At 39.9% G+C, this 25,815-nt stretch overlaps 1 protein-coding gene across 3 annotated transcripts in view; it reads left to right on the forward strand.

Moving 5' to 3' along the window:
- Positions 1-25,815, forward strand: part of LOC142152871 (protocadherin-10-like) — a 60,597-nt gene that overhangs the window by 28,050 nt on the left and 6,732 nt on the right. Inside the window, exons 2-3 of one of the 3 annotated variants that reach the window (XM_075209907.1) lie at positions 8,022-8,080; positions 8,767-8,852. In XM_075209907.1, coding sequence (XP_075066008.1) covers positions 8,022-8,080; positions 8,767-8,852 — 145 coding nt within the window. The remainder of the gene's footprint in view (positions 1-8,021; positions 8,081-8,766; positions 8,853-25,815) is intronic. The other 2 variants (XM_075209908.1, XM_075209909.1) reach the window with 2 other exon arrangements.

A 25,815-nucleotide genomic window follows, 5' to 3' on the forward strand; every position in this document is an offset into this window, starting at 1 on the left:
TTACTCCTCTTGTTTCAGCTGTGTCCTCTTCCACTTAGAATGTAAGCTCTATAATGAGCAGGGTCCTTCATACCCTTTGTTTTCATGTCTGCGTTTATTTTGTCTACCTTGTATGTCCCTGTTTTATGCATGTCATGTTTTCCCTACTGTACTGCGCTGCGGAGCACTGTGGCGCCTTACAAGTCTAATAATAATAATAATAATAATAATAATAATAATAATAACTACACTTCATTCTTCCACAATGACCGGGGGAAATTTCATGCAGATAGGTTATAGGCTCCAGTGTCTTATATTTGATTTGCAAAATTGCACATATGTAGTTTTTTAATATCGGTACTGGCATGGTGCCTAGTTTTGTAGGGGATTTAAGGGTTCTTAACTAGAACTGAATATTAATAAAATTCAGAACACTGAAATTGGCGGTGCCAGGGTGACCTTAATGTCTGGCGGTCAACACTGAATGCGATGTGTCATGTCATGTGCCAGAATAATAACATTATATATTTAGGCCAGATAGATGTGTGCACGTGCCATATAATCAGAGCTTTTAAAACCCATCACAGTTTATAAAACAATGAAAGCTATTATATATTTATAACATTTTAGAGTTACCATAACCGATAAGAATGGAACTGAAAATGGTCCTTGAAATGGTTTTTCCATGTATTTCTAAGATATAAAGAATCCATGACAGGCATGAAAGTAACAGACAGTCAGACACTGATACATTATTTATATAGATGTTACTTCTGGAAGTGTTGTGAAACACAGGTAAGATTCATCTGGTCCTTGTGCAATTTAGTCGCTCATAACAAATTAATGCAATAGATCTTCCAAGTCAGTAATTTTACCAGAGATCAGCGGAATCAATATCTCAGGATATTTTCCATGCTTGCTTTGCACAGTCACATTGTAACATGCGGGATATCTTTAAGTTGCAAGTAAAATACTTGTGTTAAGATAAAACGTGGTGTAAAAGAAAAAGGTGCGGCACATACGGGAAGGGGCGAAAACCAGTCTGTGTTATTCTCACCAGTAGAAAATATTGCTTCAGAAGTGGCGATGTAATCGCACCTAATACACCAAACATTTATTTTGCTTAATTGTTTGTGGTATAAGGCAATACAGATGCCAGATCTATTAGCAAACCTAGGGTGTTGTGTGTATCACTGCTGTATGCAGGGCCTTATTAACGGTTTAGGCCACCCACCTTCCTTGCCAATCTAATATGCGGTAGGTAAAGACGTTCTTATTTGAAATACGTCTTCTTTCACCCCCCACCCATCAATGTGTATGTTTCCATGCTTTCAAAACTCAGAACCATTTTGTTTTTGAAAAGGGTCACAGCAATCTGTTATTCATTTAATTTTCACTAAAATCAGAACTGTACTGCGGAACAGAGACATGACCGAGTGCTACAGAGGGTGAGAATGTGGTCTGCACCTGTCGCCATCCTTGTATTTCTTACTTATCCTCATGCGCCCGCCCAAGGATGACTCATTGTCTTCAGCCTTTACCATGGGAATAGATTAAGATGAAAACCTTACTACATTTTTCTTTCATGATTTTATTTTGGAGAACAACTGTTCTCTTATATTTGAAAATTAATTCAAGTTTATGCCTCTCCCTATCACAATTTTGCACCCCCAGAAATGTTGCCTCCCCTCGACAAGCCTTGCCCCCTAGGCTGCAGTCTGGTCAGCCTTTTGGATAATCAGGTCCAGGCTGCCCTTTTCTAGTTCTTCTGGTTTGCCTATGCTCATAATTACACCATACCACATAGCACCATACCACATAGCACCATACCACCATACCACATAGCACCATACCACATAGCACAATACCACATACCACCATACCACATACCACCATACCACATAGCACCATACCACATACCACCATATCACCATACCACATAGCACCATATGACATACCACCATACCACATAGCACCATACCACATAGCACCATTCCACCATACCACATAGCACCATACCACATAGCACCATACCACATAGCACCATACCACATACCACCATACCACATAGCACCATATCACATACCACCATAACACCATATCACCATACCACATAGCACCATAGCACATAGCACCATACCACATACCACCATACTACCATAGCACCATACCACATAGCACCATACCACATAGCACCATACCACATACCACCATACCACATAGCACCATACCACATACCACCATATCACCATATCACCATACCACATAGCACCATAGCACATAGCACCATACCACATACCACCATACTACCATAGCACCATACCACATAGCACCATAGCACATAGCACCATACCACATACCACCATACTACCATAGCACCATACCACATAGCACCATACCACATAGCACCATACCACCATACCACATAGCACCATACCACATACCACCATATCACCATACCACCATACCACATAGCACCATACCACATAGCACCATACCACATAGCACCATACCACATACCACCATACCACCATATCACCATACCACCATACCACATAGCACCATACCACATAGCACCATACCACCATACCACATAGCACCATACCACATAGCACCATACCACATACCACCATACCACATAGCACCATACCACATAGCACCATACCACATACCACCATACCACATAGCACCATACCACATACCACCATATCACCATACCACATAGCACCATAGCACATAGCACCATACCACATACCACCATACTACCATAGCACCATACCACATAGCACCATAGCACATAGCACCATACCACATACCACCATACTACCATAGCACCATACCACATAGCACCATACCACATAGCACCATACCACCATACCAGATAGCACCATACCACATAGCACCATACCACATACCACCATACCACCATATCACCATACCACCATACCACATAGCACCATACCACATAGCACCATACTACCATACCACATACCACCATACCACATAGCAACATACCACCATACCACATAGCACCATACCACATAGCACCATACAACATACCACCATACTACCATACCACCATACCACATAGCACCATACTACATAGCACCATACCACATAGCACCATACCACCATACCACATAGCACCATACCACATAGCACCATGCCACATAGCACCATACCACATACCACCATATCACCATACCACCATACCACATACCACCATACCACATAGCAACATACCACCATACCACATAGCACCATACCACATAGCACCATACCACATAGCACCATACTACCATACCACATACCACCATACCACATAGCACCATACCACATACCACCATACCACATAGCACCATAACACATAGCACCATACCACATAGCACCATACCACATAGCACCATACCACATACCACCATACTACCATACCACATAGCACCATACCACATAGCACCATACCACATAGCACCATACCACATACCACCATACCACATAGCACCATACCACCATACCACATAGCACCATACCACATAGCACCATACCACATAGCACCATACCACATAGCACCATACCACATACCACCATACCACATAGCACAATACCACATAGCACCATACCACATAGCACCATACCACTTACCACCATACCACATAGCACCATACCACATAACACCATACCACATAGCACCATACCACATACCACCATACCACATAGCACCATACCACATAGCACCATACCACATAGCACCATACCACATTACACCATACCACATAGCACCATACCACATACCACCATACCACTGTACACCATACCACATTGCCAATGGTGTCAAATCCTGCTCTTGTTTCTAGGTCTTGTGTTATGTGAGAAGATCACACATGAATAAGATGGACAGAAAGAGTTTAGAAAGAGCTAAAAGTTTTTTGTGGGCAAAGTGTAAAGCAATAGCGGTCTAGTGCCTGATAAAGCCAGGAATATTATTACATATTATTATAAATTTACTTTTTAATATTTCCATTAGAAATACAAATGAGAGCTAGCGAAACTGTAAACCTACTTTATTTGTATTTATAAGGTAATATTTACATTACAATCATAGAGTGTATTATTTGTCCGACGCTTTACAGGTCAAATCTCGCCTACTATGATCCTCTGCAGGCATGAAAACCATCAATTCGTATGATTGGACGACATTGTGAGCGATTGCTTTGCAGCATTGTTAGTAATGGCACAAAACATGGTAATCTTATTTTGATGTATAAGTCAGTCTTTTATTCATACTCAATCTTGCTGAACATTTCAGCCATTTGCCACATTAACATGTATTTAATTGCAAAGCAGCAGGAGGTTAAATACAAATATTACATTAGAACTGTGATGGCAGAATCTAGAATATTGGCAGCTGCTTAGTTTATTTTGTACTTTTTCAGCATATGGTACCCATATGGGTGACAGCAATATGATGTGATAACAAAATTGACAAGGTTATTTTTGAAATAAATGTGCAAAAGTTGTTAATTGGATTGCGTGGCTGTAAATAATTTAATTTAATACGATATTGCTTGATAGCCAATTCACTGACCTCTTTAGGTCTGTCAAAGTAAGACGTCATATTATATGTTCCACTAGGTGGCACTATTGTATTATCTTTTTCAGGGAAGCTTCTTATTACTGGGTTCAATTTTGTGCAGATAGAAAGTCACATGAAACAGAATTAATGTTTGTCAGTAACACAGATAATTTTTTTGCAACACTCTGAAGGAAATACTTGCACTCATTTACAAATTCATTATTTGCAGTAAAAGGCAATTTAGAACACCGTGTATAGTGGATACTTTGAGCCGCCTTCCAATGGAGTAGTAAATTAGGAATGTTTACCAATCTATTAAATGTGAAAATGTGAATATCATGGTTAATAGAATGATCAAAGGAGAATTTAGTGGAAAATTATTCTTTTTTAAAGAGACCTCCTACCCCAATTAATAGAGCCAAGATGACCCAATGTTTGGAAGATAGTTCTCCCAGTGGCTGGCTGCACCCAAGGCTTCTTCATATTTATTAGCCTGGAGAAAGTAAGAATGAAAAAGATGAACACTGAAGGAATGCTGATGCATCTGATTGGCCCAGCTGTAGATTCCATCCAATCAGCCATAGCAACAACATTCCACTTTTCCCATTTATTTACATTAAACTTTTTCCACTTTCCTTTCTCATTTTCTTATTGGTCCTGGAAAAGCACCTGGCTTTTGGCTGGGGTGACTGTTGCCCAAAAAACTTATTTGGGGAGTAAAGTATTTGTTACAGCTATAATTAAGATTTAAATAAGATCCATAATAGTCTTTAATTAAAGGATAATTACATTTTTATCTGTGTTTTTGTTTAATTATTAGGACTTGAATTGCTCAAAAATTTCAAACCTGGTTCGATGGTCACAAACTTGATCACGGTACAATCGCAAATTGACCATGATTTGAGTTTGTGATTCAGAATTTGTGGCTTGCATTCTCTATTGTTTGTTTGAAGTTATTTGTTGTCCTTTGAAGCTACCTGTTTGCAGTTCACATTCACTGTTCATGTTAATGCTTGTATTTTTAAATATTTTCATTTTTAAACAATATTCAAATACCATAAAATAAAAGCAAAAGAGCTTATTAACATTTTCTTAATTTGAACTGTGTACACCACTGTGTTTGAAATTCAAAGTGTGTCGCTCGCAAGCTGTACCATTTTAAACTTAAACATGTTTGAGCTGGTCTGCATATGTGGGAACCGACTTGAAAATGGTAGAACAGGCTTGAACCGATTTAACTTTGTTGAATTTAACAAGAACATTTTTGTTCCTATTAGTGAAACCGGTTTGAGAAGCACAACGTAACTTGTTTGAGTATCTCTAATTGTGACAAATATCTTTTGTAAGAACCTCAGAGAATCCCAGATGTATTTTTTTTGTTCTCAATCATTTCAAAATTCAGTTCTAGTGGGGGGAAGGTAGCTTGCAATGATTTCGGTGAAACGGGTTTGAGAAGCAAAATGTGACTTGTTTGAGTATCTCTACTCAAACATTTACACATACTACTCACAGTAGTATGTGTAATCACTTGTGGCAATAAACTACATGCATCCAATGGCTCTAAACACTGCCTCTGTCTTTATCCTGTTACATAATAACCAAACTGCCCATAGCCTGGATACATCAGCTAGTTATTAAATCGTGCACAGTCAATATCTGTAGAGAAGGTAACAAAAGATGTAGTTTATGTAGGAAATGATGGACCACTCAGTCTGGGTCTGGGTAACAAGACACCACATAGCTGTGTCTGTTACTACTAAGTAATATTGCTCTGCAGGAGGCCACAATGGACACAATGTGGATCATCTGGAGTAGGACGGAAGTCTTTTATTTTTTGCGTAAAATACGCATCTCATACTGCGCGTACACATCAAGAACATGTATGCATGCATCTGTAATAAATGTTTGTGTATCCCTGACTTGCTTCTCCTTATGCCTGGAGAGGCCTGACAGAGGAGGGAAGGGGGCATGTATGTGTAGGCCGAGAACAGTTAAGGTGTGTTAATGTAATTGTGGTATTAGGTTAGGATATTGTGAATTAGATGGACGCACAGATAGATATTATGTCTCTTGCAGGCGCTCGACTCCTGGAGCAAAGTTCTGCTCTGCTGATGATGATGATCTGGATATTTGCAGAGTAAAATATGATTTAATAAATAAAAAAATAAAAAATACACCTCCCACCCTCCCCCCAAAATGAACCAATAAAAGCCCTGTTATAGCCTGAGCTGGTTACCGCTGTTCGTCCACCAGTGAAAGCCGCAGCCAGCACCAGGCTATGACATCACGGGGTGTAATAACAGCCTGAAGCCTCTTGAGCGCAGGGCGGAATTCCCTATATAATTGTGCACTCCCCTTTCCTCCCTAGAAAAGAACCGTTCCTGATCGCACTGGGGCTCTTCCTATCACAGTGGGAGTTGGGGTAATAATGTTTAAAAGTAAAAAAGCACAATTTTTCACAAGTGGCACTATTGGTTCCAGCAAGCCCTGACAGCCAAAAACTGCTTTGTATGTTGGTATTTGTACAGCTATCTTAGGGATTAGAAATACAGAATAAACAGACCTATTGGCGTGCTTCCTAGCATTCCAGGAAAATGAGGAACACAAATTGGGCACATCACTATCTGCCCAGTCTGGTCTTGACCTGCCCAACCATGTCCAATTTTACTGGCACCACAACCAAAGTAGGTAAGTTCTGCACCTTTTTGCACCAAAACAAGGTTGTAGTGAGAGTAGTCAATGTGGCAAAACTTATATCCGATACAGTTTTCACTGATGACTCTAATGGCAGAAACATCTCGGAATACAAGCCCACTTAGGTACAATACTTTCTGAATGTTTTAATGGAGAGAAAATTGTTATAATTTTCCAGTATTATTGGTGAAATTACAGCAGTATTGCAAAAATGATGTAGATGTTACTAAATTCCCTCATTTATATGAAATTGCACTCTATCAAACCACATTGACTAGGGTGTGTAATGCCTGGATTGATTTCTGTAGAAACTTGCATCTTTTACGATTACCCATAGTAAGTGATTTACTTCTGTCTTCTGAAAAAATACCTATGAACGTTTTTTTATGGATTCAACAAGCCAAAGACATTTTGTCTAGAGGAGAGAATACTTACCTAGAGGTGAGAACCTCATTACCTAAAAAATGTTTTAGTGCTTTAAATATGTGTTACGCATTTTTTTGTTATCCACTATTCACACTGCTTCTCTAACACATCAGATTTTCATTATAACTAAGCCACCTGCAAATCATCTCCATTTAAATGTAATTAAAGCTGAGTGTATGCAAATTGGTCTCATGCAGGGATATGCTAAAAATCTTGCCAGTCGGGGGTCACTATGCGATTGGAGCTGAGAAAATACTATTCTAAGCAAAATTCAATGTGCATTCACTAGGGGAAGAACAAACTGGTTTTGTGTAAGATTTCATTGTTCTGTTCTTCTTTGTTTTTTTAGATAAAGCTTCCAAATACTGACTGGTCGCCTCAAAAGACACAGAAACCAGGCCTCAAAAGGTATAATCATTAAATGTTACTTGTAAATATGTTCTCTGGTAGTGTTTGGATAATGAATAATAATTGCATACAGAATTGTATTAATAATAATGATTGTATTATTGCAAAATGTTGTATTGGGGCAGAGGATTGAATGAAAACCTTTCCTGGGTTATCAGTTGAAACAGATGTATCCGAGAAAACATTTTTAAGTTGTGTTCCTGCAGTCCCTTAAATCCTTGAGCTTAAGACAAGTACCTGTATTTTAATAATATCACCTGTGATACGCATCAGCAGTTTCCACCCCGGGGGGAATGGAAACGGGCAACTGTGGGGGTTGTGATGATGCGATTCATTCACGGGCCGCCAGTGAGGTGGGAGGGGCTATCACAGCGCCAATCGTGTGGTCAGAACCCGCCCAGCAAAATAGATGACATGAATCGCGTCATCATCACCCCCCACCGCCATTTTTACCAGAGGAGAGGCGGGAGCCAATGTGGGACACAATAAACCTCATGACAATTGTGCAAACTTTTCTATCCCAATAAATGCAAAATTTAAATTGCATTGTAATTACGGATTTCCTTTAAAAAGTTAATTTTATACAAAATGTAGCCCTAGGAAACAGCATGACCTAATGTCATTAAGAAATGTGTGTGTAAATTATGGACAGAACACAAATATCTTTTTCTGTTCTTGATCTCTAGCTCACAGAGTCTCGAAGATCTTGGAACTCGAAAAGGTGTGAAAAAAGATCACGACAGACTGCGTACACTAGTTTCCCCAGTAACTGGTCTGTATATACACTCTGCAGTGGTATTAGACAGTTGAAAACACCTTCCCCATATTAGCTATTCTATGAATACAGTAATAGCAGTCATGTGTACCCCTCTGTAAGGAACAGGGCTGGTCATGTGACTGCCTATAGGTTAACAGTCCAGTATGAAGTCTGACAGAAATAACCTTAAATATTGAACACCCCTGTTCAATAGGTAAAGCAATGTTGGTCAACAGGAGAGGCCAGTGATCAAATGAAGTTCACTTGCGGCCCTTTGAAACAAGTCATTTTCCACTGTGCCCATATTTTCAGTGACATTATGATGTTACTCTTCACATGCATTTGCAGTGACTGTACAGGTAGGTAATCCATGACTGATTGGTGGTATCTACTTAGCAGCACAATCAGTCACTCACAGATAAACTTGTAACTTTATCAAGGGGACGTTTGTCAACACCAGTGCACAATATAAAGGTGCTGTTCATGTTAGAGCCTAAGAGGTACAATGGGCCTGATTCATCAAGGAAAGCAAAGTGAATGCAATTTGTGGTTTTTTGAATCACCCGTAAATTACAGGCACGTACGCCCCTATTCAAGTGCTTGTGGATCTGAGGAAACATTTCCAGTTGACTATGGGTATAAGTACACTCTCGCTATATAGTACTTACCATATGCAGCCAGGCACCACACACTGCCAGATACGCACAATATATATGTGCAGTATGTCCCATCAGAACACACAGATATAAAAAAAAACTCCTGTTAATAATATAATCATAATTAAAAAATACTTTGAAAGCAAAAATGCTAGTGATACGGCTAAAGCACAATTACCTCAGAGATGCCCTGAGCTTGAATCGGACGATGTGCGTGTGCCCGAGCTTGTCACCATTACTATACATTACCTATGTGCATACGACCCTTCCCTCCCCTCCACCCTTGAAATCATTGTAAGAAGTGTCCTTTGTGTTCGGAGATGAATTGTGTGCGCTTACATTCACTGGCGTATAGTCCGGTTCTGAGTTACTGCATTTATCAGAACTCACTTTTCTTAATGAATCAGGCCCAGTATGTTCTCCGATAGCCATTACCCCATAAGATTTCACTGACCAGCACACAATATCTGCTACATTAAAATAGAAAAAAATAATAAAAAATAGACTGTCCTACTGAGTACTGTAATACTTTCCTCGTGTAAACAGGAATCTGGGGAACCCTGCATTGCCAGTATCGTGTATCATTTTGCTACTCATGGAATGACGGTTTGCACCTTGTTTGAGATGTCGTGATGTATTTTGTGGGGGTTATACAAGAACCTAGCGCTTTGTGCACAAATATGCTGTAAGTCATAGCAACCAATCAGAAGCTAGCTTTCACTTTGTAACCTGCTCTAGAGAATGAGAACTAGAATTTGATTTGGTTTCCAGCACATTTATGCGCCTTGCACCTTTTTATTAAATGAACCACAATATGTTAAATAGACATTGCTTCTTTGTAAATAAATAAGCCTTTCAAACAAATTATTTTTTAAATATCAATCCTCTTCCCCAACTGATAGAGCCGCAGGATGATATTCAAACTGTATATTCATCGCATGTCCCAGCCATGGGGACACAGGGTTCTGCCTGTAAAATGTGTTTGTTACACTTCTTCTGCAGTTCTAGAAAGAATTGAAGAGCATTATTGGAATAAAAAAAGGGACTTCATCAATGTCTCCTAAATAGCATACCTCCCAACATTTTGACACCCGAAATTGGTACAAAATAAGCCCCTCTCCTGATCCACCCAAGAGTGCCCATTACTGAACGAAACTCCGCCCACTTTCCCGTAAACTCTGTCCCTTTCGAGGTCCGCAAATCTGGGCTGTCTCGCCATAATCTAGGCACAGTTGGAATGAAATAGGCAACATTCGTAAAAGCTGCAATATAGCCATTTCTGAACTTATAAATAAGCCCTTTTTCAGGCTAATTCCATCTGACAGGATGAATTAATGGTTGAATTCACTGAATTAAAAATTAATGCATAATATAATTTACATGGGGGCCGGTATTCCACTCAATCTGGCAAGTTCCCCAATGTCTGCTATGGTCAGGCAATGTTTACATTGCTCCTGCCTGCAGCAGATTAGTGATAAATAACACAGTGCCTGTGTGTATGATAAAAGCTCACCTCTAGAGGCAATTAGAGAACATCCTCAGCCCACCGTAGATATTGGGGGACTCTTCCTTTCAACTAGCAGATTTCAACTGTGGCAGATTTCAGGGGCCCACCAGAGCAGGTTGGACGCTCTACCCCAGTTAAGTAATATTCTGCATTATAGTTATCAATTAAGCTTAATGAATTACCGTATATACTCGAGTATAAGTCGACCCGAATATAAGCCGAGGCACCTAATTTTACTACATAAAACTGGGAAAACTTATTGACTCGAGTATAAGCCTAGGGTGGAAAAGAGCGCTAATTTAAAAACCTAAATAAAAATGATAGGTTCAATCTATGAAATCATTTTTAGCTAAACCATAAATAACAGTAGATGACAAGGAACATTCATAAATGATTATAAAATCATTGGCATTGGGTACAACCTAACCTAAATAAAGGGGTATATAAGGGGTAGGGATATAAATGTATGAACATGGTGGCTGTATTGTTTGTTCATTATGTAATTGCACTGTAAATTAAAAAAAAAAAAAGGAGAGAGAGAGAGAGAGAGAGAGAGAGAGAGAGAGAGAGAGAGAGAGAGAGAGAGAGTTTTTTTCACTTACCCGGCGTTCCAACAACAGGAAGTTCGGCATTTGGAACGCAAGTTTGCTTTCCAAATGCCGAACTTCCTGTGTTGGAACGCATATGCAGAAGTTGAAGCCGAGGGAACGGACACCAGGTAAGTTCACCCGTGTATAAGCCGAGTGGCCTTTTTCAGCATACAAAAGTATGCTGAAAAACTCGGCTTATACACGAGTATATACGGTACATTGTAAGCTTGCGAGCAGGGTTCTCTTACCTCTCTGTCTATATGTATTACCCAGTATTGTCTTATTAATGTTTGTTCCCAATTGTAAAGCGCTACGTAATTTGCTGGCGCTATATAAATAAATGATGATGATGATGATTTTGATAGAGAAATCTAACCATCAGAACACACTTTGGTTTTTGTTACTAAGCATGCATGAAAATCAATGAGTACAAATTTTCTTTTCTATTTGTGTTGTCAAAATGTTTCTCTAGCCTAATGCAAATAAGATTTACAGCTTTCCCAACTAAACAAAGATTTAAAAAATATGTGACACTTGCTGGTTACAGAGAGCACCAGTTCAGACCGCTGTTTGTGTTATGTAACAAAACCATTGTTAGAAGGAAGATGGTAGTTATCTAGTTTGTTCAATTTACATTCCTCTTTGCTTTTCAAGAGATGTACCATTTATTTGGAAAAAAGATGTATTTGTGTGTAGTTATTGCTGAATCACTTGCTGATTGCTGGAACATCATTTCTGGGTAATAGGTGGCTGTGTTGTTGTTGCCGCCGTGTAGGAAAAGAATATAAAGCAATTTTAAAAATTCTATATAACAAGCTGGGTATATGAACTTTATGTGCATTTGATACCACAATATTCCCAAATCAGTTTACTTAAAACCTCACAGAATCACTTTGTGCTGTTGGGGCATTTAGCTTTCAGAAGTATATTTATCAAGTGGTGGGTTTGCTGTCATTTGTATTAAGACAAAGCCCATTGTCTTTAATAAGACTAGGGTTTTAAAAAAATGACGGCAAAATGCAGAGAATCAGAGTTGCCACAAGATAAATATACCCCTAAGTCCGTGGCTTCCCATCCTGCTCCATTCCCCTCTCCACACCATGACGCTGTCCCTATCACATGCAGTCCTGTCTACACGTACATAATCACATTAGTGGACTGTTCACTGCTCATGTCTTCAAACATTCTGTGCTTCTGTGAACATTCTGATGGTCTCATTGGCTGGGGATTGTTTAATCGTGCCGCTGCCAGAACTGGGAGCACATGGGTATGGATTGGATGAAGAGTGATAACAAAAACGTGCCCTGATATTAGATGAATGCTGCATTTTAAAAATGTTTGGCTGAACTTGCAAATAATGTGCAAATAAAGTGCAACTAAACTCCAAATATAAAATAACTTATTTTAACACTCCGTATTACAAGCATCTATGCTGCAATGAGAGAATGATGAGTGGGTGATTTATATCAGTTTTGCAATAAGAGTGTTTGTTACCAGGGGGTTGCCATGATATATCTTTCAAAGTGGAATGCATTAGTTAAAGGGCAAAGCAAATTGTATAGTAATAAAAGTGATACGTGAATATGAAGGTAAATAAAAATAAAGAATGAAAAAATCTTCTCCAGCATACATTATTGCTAACAGCACAGTTAATTTATTGATTATAGTCGGTCACTAAGCATGTGGTTAGTGGGGGATCCAAGTTAAAGTACCACTAAACACAAAAAAGAGTTTATATTTAAACTTTCTTGTTCATTGAGACGACCTGCTGGTTAAACGTGTTATCACATGCTGAGTCTAAGGCCATCTTTAGCTATATAATAACACTTTCATACCTGCATTTAAGAGGCATCAGACTGTGTCAGAAAGGCTGCGACCCCCACACTAACCATAATTAGGGAACGAAAAAGGGATTTACCTCCTTTAGCTGGGCATTTGCTCGCTCACATGGACAACTGAAGATGGTTTCACATTCAGCATGGGACACAAAGCTTCCTTATCAGGGTGAAAGACCAATAATTTGGCACAGGAGGGTTTAAATAAAAAATTATGAGTTTTTTTTGTGTTTTGTTGTCCTTTCATGAGATTGTTATAACAGAAGTATTTACATACTTGCCTACTCTCCAGGAAGTTCCAGGATGCTCCCAACTTTCGGGGAGTCCGGGAGGACTCCTGGAAGAGTAGGCTAACCTCCCGGAGCCTGTAAAATGACGAAATTGACGGCACTGAATAGCGGGGGGGCTTCATCGTGTCATTAAGTTCCCCCCTTGATACCTTGAATTTCTGTATTTTATGGCAGGGACGGGGCTATAGTGATGTAATTACGTCATCACACCCCCTCCTACCCTATGTCACATGATCTGTGCTTGCTCCGATCTCCCGGAGTACTGATTTAAATAGTAGACAAGTATGATGTAGTATGGTGTTAAATAGAACATCTGAATTTTTTTTAATATATATTTAGTTTCACCCCCCCCATAAAATCCATTCTATATTGTTCACATTTGAAGGAAAGATTTAATTGTCTAGTGCAGAACTATTACAATGTCTCATTGCCCATGTACACACTTGTTTAGACAGTATACATTTCTCGCAGGACATCTACGTACAAATATATTTTCATCTGCCCCTTCCAAGCGTTACAGTCTTCCTATATATTTGTCACATAGAAATGTGACTTTGAATGATCCCTTCAGTGCTGCAAGCGATGTGCTTCACACTTCATTTGTCTGCTCTTGTTGGTTAGCCTCATCATTGCCAGAACTGCGTTCAGCCAGCGCAAAGGCCGTGTGCTGCAGGGTTTTCTGATAGCAAAGAGTTAAAGCTGCCGTTTTAAATGTTGTTCTGTTTCATAGTTCATTAAAGTAACACAAAAAAATATGAAACTACAGCGTGAAAAGGAAGACAAGTCAGTAATGTTACGGGAGGTCATGATATGTCATATCAGGGCTCTCCAACTGGCGCGCTGCAGGCTGGCAGCGACCCTCTTTATGGAAATACAGGAACAGCACTGACATTATATCATGGCATATAGAAATCTAAATTACAGTGCTGCTTGCTGCCTCAGAGCTTAAGGAAATATTTCTACAGGTCCATTGAAAATAATTTAATTCAATTTCTTACAAAAATAGCAGATCTGCTATTAAAAAAAAAACAAATTCATGATAAATCTGGTCACACACCTTTGTAATGTTACTTCAGATGCGATATCTGTAACAATTTCACTAACGAAAGTCTCGATGAGCGCGCTGATTTATGCGTACACACCTGCACAATATACCTTCAGATCTATGACTTTCATCTCATAACCATCTGCTGAAAAGATTGTGAGTCTGTGCACTCTGCAGATATCTGCCGGAACTGCTAGTCATGAGCGCGTATACAATTTTTAGGAAGTTTACAAAACAAAATCAAGAGATGCAATATGTTTTGGCGCGATAAAACATGATCGCGGGAGCCTACACACTCTTGTAATATCTGAACAAACGTTGGTGCATCATGTGATCTGCACGATAATTGCATAGATGTGTACCCAGCTTTACAGAAAAACTGAATTATAATAACGCCAGCAAAGTGTCCCTTTCCCACAGTTCCTTTGTGATATTAGCAAAATTGACAACTTTTTGACATTGACATTGACTTTACTTTCAGTAAAAATACCTCCAAGATTGTAAAATATAAGTACAATTTTGTCATTGTCAGAATTAACATACCATAGGGCAATATACTGACGCTATACATTTAATGGTATACAATAAAAAATTAATGATAGTTTTCTGCTAATGGGTTGAGCTACTTATTATCTTATAATCATAGTAATTGTTCCATCGATCCAAAGGAAGCTTTAACATTAGTATTTCAATGTCAACCATCTAAAAATAAAGCAAAACTGCTAGTCAGAAATGTTTTCTTCCTACTTTCCAATTTATCTAAGAGAGATTCAACACCCAAAAAGTACAAGACTATGAGGAGCAGCCATTTGTTTGTTCTCTGAATTCATTGTATGTTTTGTTACCAGTGGACCCTCAGAGTAGGGCTTTAGCCTAGCCCAGTGGTGAATCACCAGCGGCCCAGAGAGCTTTCACCTGCAGCCCCCAGCACTTTGGTCTCAATCTGCCATATTGTCTGCTCTATAGCATAATAATAAGACTAAACAGGAAAAGCTGGCTTCCACATCATGTGACCTCCTCTGTACAAACCACATTCAACCAGAAGAGGGGGAAGGCAGGGGAGGGCTGGCAAGTTTTAGCCCAGGGGGCATGACCCGACTTAGCAGCCTATTTAAATGGGGAAAGAATGCAGGTGGCCCAGTGACCCAGCCCAAGTTAGCCCTCTATGGTACCAGTCCCCAGTCCAGTCTGCCCCTGGGGGAAGGAGTGCTTTTCCTCCATTCTCTGCAGGCTCTGCCTGTTAAGCCATTTTTAGGCTGTAGATTAGTCAGTGAGTATATGTGAGGTGGTATGGCTGGTATGTGGAAAGGTCTGAGTGACATGTGAAGAGTCCTTAATGGCATGTGAGCAGATCTGAGTGGCATGAAGAGAGGTCTGAGTGGCATGTGAAGAAATCTGAGTGACATGCTAAGAGGTCTAAATGGCATGTAGGGAGGTCTGAGTGGCATGTAGGGAGGTCTGAGTGGCATGTAGGGATGTCTGAGTAGCATGTGAGGAGATCTGAGTGGCATGTAGGAAGGTCTGATTAGCATGTGAGGAGATCTGAGTGGCATGTAGGGAGGTCTGAGTGGCATGTAGGGAGGTCTAATTAGCATGTGAGGAGATCTGAGTGGCATGCTAAGATGTCTAAATGGCATGTAGGGAGGTCTGAGTGGCATGTATGGAGGTCTGAGTGGCATGTAGGGAGGTCTAATTAGCATGTGAGGAGATCTGAGTGGCATGCTAAGAGGTCTAAATGGCATGTAGGGAGGTCTAAATGGCATGTATGGAGGTCTGAGTGGCATGTAGGGAGGTCTAATTAGCATGTGAGGAGATCTGAGTGGCATGTAGGGAGGTCTGAGTGGCATGTAGGGAGGTCTGATTAGCATGTGAGGAAATCTGAGTGGCATGTAGGGAGGTCTGATTAGCATGTGAGGAGATCTGAGTGGCATGTAGGGAGGTCTGATTTGCATGTGAGGAGATCTGAGTGGCATGTAGGGAGGTCTGATTAGCATGTGAGGAGATCTGAGTGGCATGTAGGGAGGTCTGATTTGCATGTGAGGAGATCTGAGTGGCATGTAGGGAGGTCTGATTAGCATGTGAGGAGATCTGAGTGGCATGTAGGGAGGTCTGATTAGCATGTGAGGAGATCTGAGTGGCATGTACGGAGGTCTGATTAGCATGTGAGGAGATCTGAGTGGCATGTAGGGAGGTCTGATTAGCATGTGAGGAGATCTGAGTGGCATGTAGGGAGGTCTGATTAGCATGTGAGGAGATCTGAGTGGCATGTAGGGAGGTCTGATTAGCATGTGAGGAGATCTGAGTGGCATGCTAAGATGTCTAAATGGCATGTAGGGAGGTCTGAGTGGCATGTGAGGAGATCTGAGTGGCATGTACGGAGGTCTGATTAGCATGTGAGGAGATCTGAGTGGCATGCGAAAAGGCCTGAATGGCATTTAGGGAGGTCTGAGTGGCATGTGAGGAATTCTGAGTGGCATGTGAGGAGATCTTAGTGGCATATAGGGATGTTTAAGTGGCATGTGAGGAGATCTGAGTGGCATGTAGGGAGGTCTGATTAGCATGTGAGGAGATCTGAGTGGCATGTGGGGAACTTTGGAGCAATAGGGGTCCAAGGGCATACGGGAGAATTTTGGAGCAAGTGAGGTTGTTTAAGGGCTCTCCTAGAAGGAGGGGTGACATTATTGGGTTAAGGGGGCAGCTTCTAATATAAATAGGTATGGGCTACATATTGGCTTATGGGGTTACATGAGATAATGGCATTGCCAGGCGCCACACTCGCAGCATAACACTGACATGTAGGAGCAGCAGCCAACAGATTGACATGTAAGAAGCTGTTCGCTGCTTCTCCTTCATGTCAGTGACCAACACTCAGTGTGGGGGCACTGCACGGGCATCAAAGTTAAGGGATGAGTGACATTATGTCACTAATTCAGTCATCCTAAAAAGTGGCACCCTAGGCAACCACATTGGTTCACCTAAAGGCAGCGCTGGCTCTGTTTATATTTCTGAGAATTCAGGAGAAACAAATCCCCTCCTGTCATCACAGCACAAAACATTTTGCCGCATCACGGCAGTTTCTTCAAGAGGGCATTTTGCGACGTCTTTGCGGACAAAGACATTTTCACTCATTGCTTCTTTCTTGTGACCCTCCCAAAAAGCCCTTTTTGTGGCACACTTGAAGATTCTTACCTATATGCATTATATCTCAACTCTGCCACTTGACTTATGCAGCTTGTACAACTAAATAGTTGGCCTCACTGTAGCATATCTTGTGAGGTAACTATGTTTAGGGGGAGTTTGCTTCATCTAGGCAGTGTGGCTGTAGTTCTATACTTCTTCCACTTCTGTACAATGGTCTTCACTGAGCTCAAGGAAGATCAATGACTTTGCAATGGTCTTGTAGTATTCCTCAGATTTGGGCCTCTCTATAGTCATACCTTTGACTTGCTTGCAATGTTATTTTGTCATTTTATGTGGAAAATCTTTAGAATGCTAAAGGACCTTCAAGGGAAGTTAATATTTATAATCACAGAATCATTGACAGTGGGTGATCTACAAATTTCTTACACATGTGAAATCAGTAAACAAATTGTGTGATTTTGCGGTAATGTATAACATCTATGTAAATGTAAGCCTGCAGTTACATTTGGTAGAAAGACTTTAATATATTTTGTTATCCAGTTCTGTAGTTTGTGGAAAAGGTTTGGAATAATTACTTGAAGTTGACATGGGCACAATACTTGTGGATCAATGTCAAACAATTCAACTTCAATCTACTTAAAATTCACAATCTGTGGCAGCAAAATGTGAAAAGTGTGCTGGACTTCACATGTTTATTTTGCAGCACAGAAGAATGAGGATGAGTTCAATAGGTTCAAGAGCTAACACTCACATGTGGTGGGACTGTTACTCTTTTTCCTCCTGCAAAGTAACTTGTCGGTACTTGATCTTTGTTTCCCCATAATAGCGGAACTCCTCTCAGTTATGTCTCTCACTATCCTGGATGATTCTGCATATTGTACTACCTGGGCTTTCTACACCTAACTCTCATAGACACATTAACATGCACCTGAGATATTGAATTCCCATTTTCACACTTGTCCAGATCATCTGCATGAAGCTCTATTCTCATTGTCGACACTCACTCTGTTACAGCACCAGTCTTGTCACCCTTTCATGCTTGGGAGTCTCATATTTTACTATCCCTCTGTCTCAGCACACGGAGATGTCAGAACTCTGAACTCAACTCTACGCAACTCAGCTGAATACTCCAATAGCTCTCTAGCTCACTCTTCCATTCATTCTCTCCTGGTTCTCTTTAAAACGGCGTAACACCCACTCTCAAAGTCGCTCACTCCTAAGGCACAGAGAATGTTACAAATAAATCTGGGCAGCTATCGTTTATCGAGCCTATATTAATTTTTCAAAAGCCTGCAAAAAATAAAGAGAATCCAATTCCACATATGCTTATGAAAACATGAATAAAATGTAACTTAAAGTCAGTGTGTCTATGTGCTGCTAGCCATCTTTAGTGTCTCTCTGAATCATTATTAAAAGAAGTAAATTATTTGGGGCTCTGTCACTAATCTGGAAAATTTCTCCTCAAAAATTGTCACGTTCCACCAATGGGAACATTGGTGGCACTAGTGAGACATTATGACAGTGGTGTCATTGCCCGGGGTACAGTCATTGCTTTAAAATATTATTTAGCTGTCCATATTCTCTATTTCACATTTAAAAAATAAACAAACCTATAATCTTAGATCTTAAAATGACTATATACTTTAAACACACTAATAAAGTTTAAACTTTGAATGAAAGATTGATTTTACGTTAACTGAAGTTAACGATTTGGAGCAATTCTCCAATACGATGTCACATTTTTGAAAGGCAAAGTCCTTCTTTCTGGAAAAACAATTGCACCCAATTCTTTGGAGTCTATACTATAGACCAGAGGTGCACATACTATGGAAAGTGAGCCCAAGAGGGGTACTATAATCAGTTTTTGGTGTTCCCATCCTATCCTATATATAATATTGGAGACCACCTCTTTGGGGTCCCAGACCAATAGCATGCTGTCACATGGGCATATTTGCCGTGTATTTCTTTGTCCCTTCCAATTGGGTCATTTTGCCCTGGGGGAGGGAGACTGGAAATGCCAGGTCACTTCAAAGTAAAATTTTGGTATAGTGGCAATTCATTATCTAAAAACATCACACAGAACAGCAGAGGAACCCTGAGATTAATTTAGATAGTGTTAGACAAAGTAGAAAAAGTTAAAACAATAAAAAGGTACCAAACAAACTTCTGTATTTAGTGGAACTTTTTAGTTTGTCAGTGACATAATGGGCCTGATTCGTGTCTGAATGCAACTCGCACACAACTTGTAAAAAAAAGAGTATGAAATTTAAATGCACCTCCATCTGTATTCATATACATGCAGATGTCAGATGCGTTTCCATATGAAGCTCAGTCTTAAAATTACTTGCTGTATGTTAACAGACATAACAGAGTGCAGGATACGTACATGCATATGTGCAATATAAAGTCACATCAGAACTCATGCTAAAGAAATATTTCATAAAATAAGTGAACAACTCAGAATACTATAATCAATAATAAATATATATGCTTACATTTTATTTTTATTTTTTTTCAGATTATATGCATAAATCTAAATGATCTTAATGCATACTGAGCATACACAATGCATTTTTATAGTCTCTTGTACTTGCATGCACACTTTCTGTGCTATCTAGTAGTATACATATGTGTAGTTTTCAATAAAAGATTGTGCCATGCCAGTTATCATTAACCATCAGCAATCACACCTGCCATGTAGCTGGTGCAAGTGACACATCTACATCAGCACACCCTTACTGTGCATTGTCTATGGCCGTCCTCCCCTTCCTACCCTCGTTCCACCTTTCAAATCATAGGCAGTCGTAATTGTCAATTGAGTTTCTAATAAGTTGCATGCAATAGCATTCATTCAAGTAACATCCGTTTCTGAGCACACGTAGAGCGAATTCATACTACGGCACGCAAATGGACTTACATCTGAACGCGAATCAGGCCCAATATATTTTTGTGGTTTGCCTTTATTTTACCACTAAAATATCACTTTAATTATTTTATTGCTTTATTTATCACATCCATGGGAATGGGATGCTTATATGCTAAAAAATAAATCAATGCTTTATCAAACCAGAACGTCTGCATGACCTCCTGCCTCTTCTTCTTTGCTACCTTAGTTTGGGTATTAGGCTCACTCACTTCACCAAGTGGGCAAATAATACTAAGAATATGGTAGTGTGCTAGAAATAACTAACAGCGCACTTGTAACTGCCTGCAATATTTTCAATGCATTTTTCATCTTTCTACTAGGTATATTTATAGAACTGTTTGAAGCATTTTATTTTTGGCAGAAATTTGAAAATGTGAAAAAAAAGGCCACACCAGCAAAGACTATGAGCACAGCAAGAACATTTACCTTCTAACATGACTTAGCAAACTTTTGTTGTTCGATCATCATCATCATCATCACCAGTTATTTATATAGCGCCACTGATTCCGCAGCGCTGTACAGAGAACTCACTCACATCAGTCCCTGCCCCATTGGAGCATACAGTCTAAATTCCCTAACACACACAGAGAGTGAGAGAGAGAGAGACTAAGGTCAATTTGATAGCAGCCAATTAACCTACTAGTATGTTTTTGGAGTGTGGGAGGAAACCAGAGCACCCGGAGGAAACCCACACAAACACAGGGAGAACATACAAATTCCACAGAGATTAGGCCATGGTCGGGAATCGAACTCATGACTACAGGGCTGTGAGGCAGAAGTGCTAACCACTAGGCCACCATACAACTGTCCAGGGGCGGACCCAGACATTTGTCCTACCCCGGGCGATTTTAGGGGGTGCGATTTAGGCCCCGCCCCTTTCTGTGCTCTAAGGCTGCCGGCGGCTGCACAGTATGTGCAGGTCCGTTCAGCAGTGAAAGTGTGCTGTCCCGCTGCTCTGATTGTGTTTAAAACACAATCAGAGCAGCCGGGCAGCATACTGTCACTGCTGAACGGACCTGCACAGTGTGCAGCTGTCGGCAGCAAGCCCCTGGTAGGGGGGGCGATCGCCACTGCAACTGTCTCTATAGTCAGATAGGGCATGTAGGAGAAATAGAGTAGAGTCGAAGGACGAGAATTAAAACAGTTATTTCAAATGAATACTCTATATTTGTGGTACAGCTACATAGAGTAGTTTACAATCCTGTCCCATAAGTCCATTTTTTTTTTACAAGACACTTATCACTAAATGCATTTTGTACAGTTTAAAAATAGATTCATTCACAGTCATTGACATACAGTTTTGAATCGACTGTAAGCTGCTGTGGACAATGAGAAATATGTGAATGAGAAATATTCTCTGTAATATGTTGGAGATATATAATATAACAATAATAATGTATTCACAGATCTTGTATTATAATTCTCAAAGTTCTTTCCCTTATGTTATGTTCCAAGTTTGCACAACAGGTATCTTTTATTGTAGGGTTTCCCAAATCCACTCTTCAGGCAGCCCTAACAGTGCAGGTTTTCCAGGTGACATAATTACAACATCTGTGGACCTGTTACAATGTGTCAGTCAGTAATGATTACACCTGTGCTCCAGCAAGGAGATATGGAAAACATGCGCTGCTAGGGTTCCCAGAGTACTGGATTTTGGAAACTCTGTCCTATTGTACATCAGTAGAAGAAGATATATTAGATTAATAATATATAAAATTATATAATTTTATTTACAGCAGCAATAGATACACTTCAACTCTCTGTGGGGTTTCTCTTGAAAACATGTGTGGTTTGGTGGATTAGGGTATATTGGCAGTTAATCCATCCCTGGGTTAATCCGTGCCCGCCAATGTGAGCAATTGCACATTGTTAGTACCCGGCTACTGCATTTTCCCCCTAGAATAATCTGAGCTAAATTAAATAATTATTTAAAACTACTAATGGATCATAAACTGATTTTTAATCCTAATTAATTCAGTACATTACAATTTTAGAATAGGTTGGAAAAGAATGAGCAAAATAAATCAAGTTGATAACAAGTAGCAGAATGGGGGATTACCTCGCCACTGAAACTCATGCTGTTTCCAAAAATAACACCCCTGAAATTTCCAGTCTCGTTGTAGATCTTCTAACTAATAAACTACTATAACCTATAAAGTTCTCAAAGCAGATTTAACAGGTATAGTCCTTTTAAACGACAAGACAATGTGCCCCAATACTCTGTTTGGGGAAGTGACAGACCCATTTAGGGCATACTCATCTACTTTATGGACCACACCTCAAAGTGATCCCGGATTGACATCATCACACAGCAGGGAGCGGGGACATGATGACTTCATTCGCATCGAAATGCATCATAAAGGTCCCGTCCACTTTTCCAAGAAAGTCATGTGAGATCTGGGAGGGTGACCTACTCTCTTGGGAGTCCAGAATAACTCCCCAAAATTCGGGAGTCTCCTGGACATTCCGGGAGACTAAAGGCCATGGCTGGACATGTTAATTATTGGTCTATTCTAAAGTAACTTAATTTTTATATTACGAATGTTGGGTAGCATGAAAATACATATTGGACTTTATCTCCATAGTGAAGGTACATCAAATATAACATTGCTTATAATATAATTTAAATCGTGTATTGTACATTAAAAATTGCTTATTACATATTTCTTATGCATCCTTTTTTGCATAGAGCTGTATAATTTAACCTTTTAAAAAATAGATGCTCCTACCAGCTGAACCTGTGATAGCTGCAGATACAAGGAGTGCATTTCACAGCTGAATGCTTTCATTCTGCACAGCACTCTTTATTTTGCAGCTGCTGAAATAGTATGTCTTTAATTCCAAGTGCTGTTCCCAATACCATAGTTCATATTCTAGTGAAAGCCCATTATATTAGTCTTGAACGTACTGTACTAGCAATTAGTAATTATATCCCCTCTCAGACTGCTTTTTTTCTAATGTAAACAATTTTCATTTGGATAGCCTCTCTTAATTTAGATCAGCATCCTTTAGAAAATTAAATCACCCTCAGAGTAAACATGTTACCTATTACATTCCTGTAGATAATTAATGATTGTATTATCTCTGGGCTTTCTGTATTTCTAATCATATCTTGTAATAATTGCCTCATAATTGCTTAACTAACGCATGTACATTTTCAATCCCATTCTGCAGATTACAAGCGACCTTTCAAAGAAGAATAGGTAGTAGCATGTTGTATAAATTCTTTTAAAAGGTAATATAAAATTTTAGGTACACATGATTTTTTTTTTTAAATCAGTGATATACAGTCATGCCAAAAGTTTGGAGAATGACACAAATATTATTTTTACAAAGTCTGCTGCATCAGTTTTTATGATGGCAATTTGCATATACCCCAGAATGTCATGAAGAGTGATCAGATGAATTGCAATTAATTTCAAAGTCCCTCTTTGCCATGACAATGAACTTTATCCCAAAAACAACATTTCCACTGCATTTCAGCCCTGTCACAAAAGAACCAGCTGACATCAGGTCAGTGATTCTCTTGTTAACATAGGTGAGAGTGTTGACAAGGACAAGGCTGGAGATCACTCTGTCAAGCTGATTGAATTAGAATAACAGACTGGAAGCTTTAAAAGGAGTATGGTGCTTGAAATCATTGTCCATCCTCTGTTAACCATGGTTATCTGCAAGGAAACATGTGCAGTCATCATTGCTTTGCACAAAAAGGTCTTCACAAGCAAGGATATTGCTGCTAGTAAGATTGGCACCTAAATCAACCATTTATTGGATCATCAAGAACTTCAAGGAGAGAGGTTCAGTAGTTATGAAGAAGGCTTCAGGGCGCCCAAGAACATCCAACAAGCACCAGGATCGTCTCCTAAAGTTGATTCAGCTACAGGATCTGGGCACCACCAGTGCATAGCTTGCTCAGGAATGGCAGTAGGCAGGTGTGAGTGCATCTGCATGCACAGTGAGGCGAAGACTTTTGGAGGATGGCCTGGTGTCAAGAAAGCCAGCAAAGAAGCCACTTCTTTCCAGGAAAAACATCAGGGACAAACTCCTATTCTGCAAAAGGTACAGGCATTAGAGTGCTGAGGACTGAGGTAAAACCCCTTTCAGATTGTTTGGGGCATCTGGAAAAATGCTTGTTCGAAGAAGGAAAGGTGAGAGCTATCATCAGTCCTGTGTCGTGCCAACAGTAAAGCATCCTTAGACCATTTATGTGTGTTGTTGCTTCTCAGCCAAGGGAGTGGGCTCACACACAACACAGCCATGAACTAAGAATGGTGCCAAAACATCTCCCAAGGGCAACTTCTCCCAACCATCCAAGAACAGTTTGGTGACAAACAATGCCTTTTCCAGCATGATGGAGCACCTTGCCATAAGGCAAAAGTGATAACTAAGTGGCTTGGGGACCAAAATATTGAATTTTTTGGTCCATGGCCAGGAAACTCCCCAGACCTTAATCCCATTGAGAACTTGTGGTCAATCCTCAAGAGGCAGGTGGACAAATAAATACCCACAAATTTTGACAAACTCCAAGCATTGATTAGGCAAGAATGGGCGGCCATCAGTCAGTATATGGCCCAGAAGTTGATTGAGAGCATGCCAGGGTGAATTGGCGAGGTCTTCAAAAAGAAGGGTCAACACAGCACATATGGACTCTTTGCATAAACTTAATGTAATTGTCAATAAATGCCTTTGACACTTATGAAATGCTTGTAAGTTTACTTCAGTATACCATAGCAACATCTGACAAAGGTCCAAAAACACTGAAGCAGCAAACTTTGTGAAAACCAATACTTGTGTCATTCTCAAAACTTTTGGCCATGACTGTACAGCATATATAATAAACGCGTGGTAGTTTCCCCCCTGAGTAAAGTTTCCCATGCAGTGGAACTAACATTATGAATTTGTTAGTTCTTCCTTCAGGGGATATAAGAAGTCTAGACATCCTTTTTGAAATTGCAGTGTTTGTGCTGTGAAGCCTAAAATCAAGAAAA

This window comes from Mixophyes fleayi, chromosome 4 (genome assembly GCF_038048845.1).
Source record: "Mixophyes fleayi isolate aMixFle1 chromosome 4, aMixFle1.hap1, whole genome shotgun sequence".
In the NCBI taxonomy this organism is placed as follows: Eukaryota; Metazoa; Chordata; class Amphibia; order Anura; family Limnodynastidae; genus Mixophyes; species Mixophyes fleayi.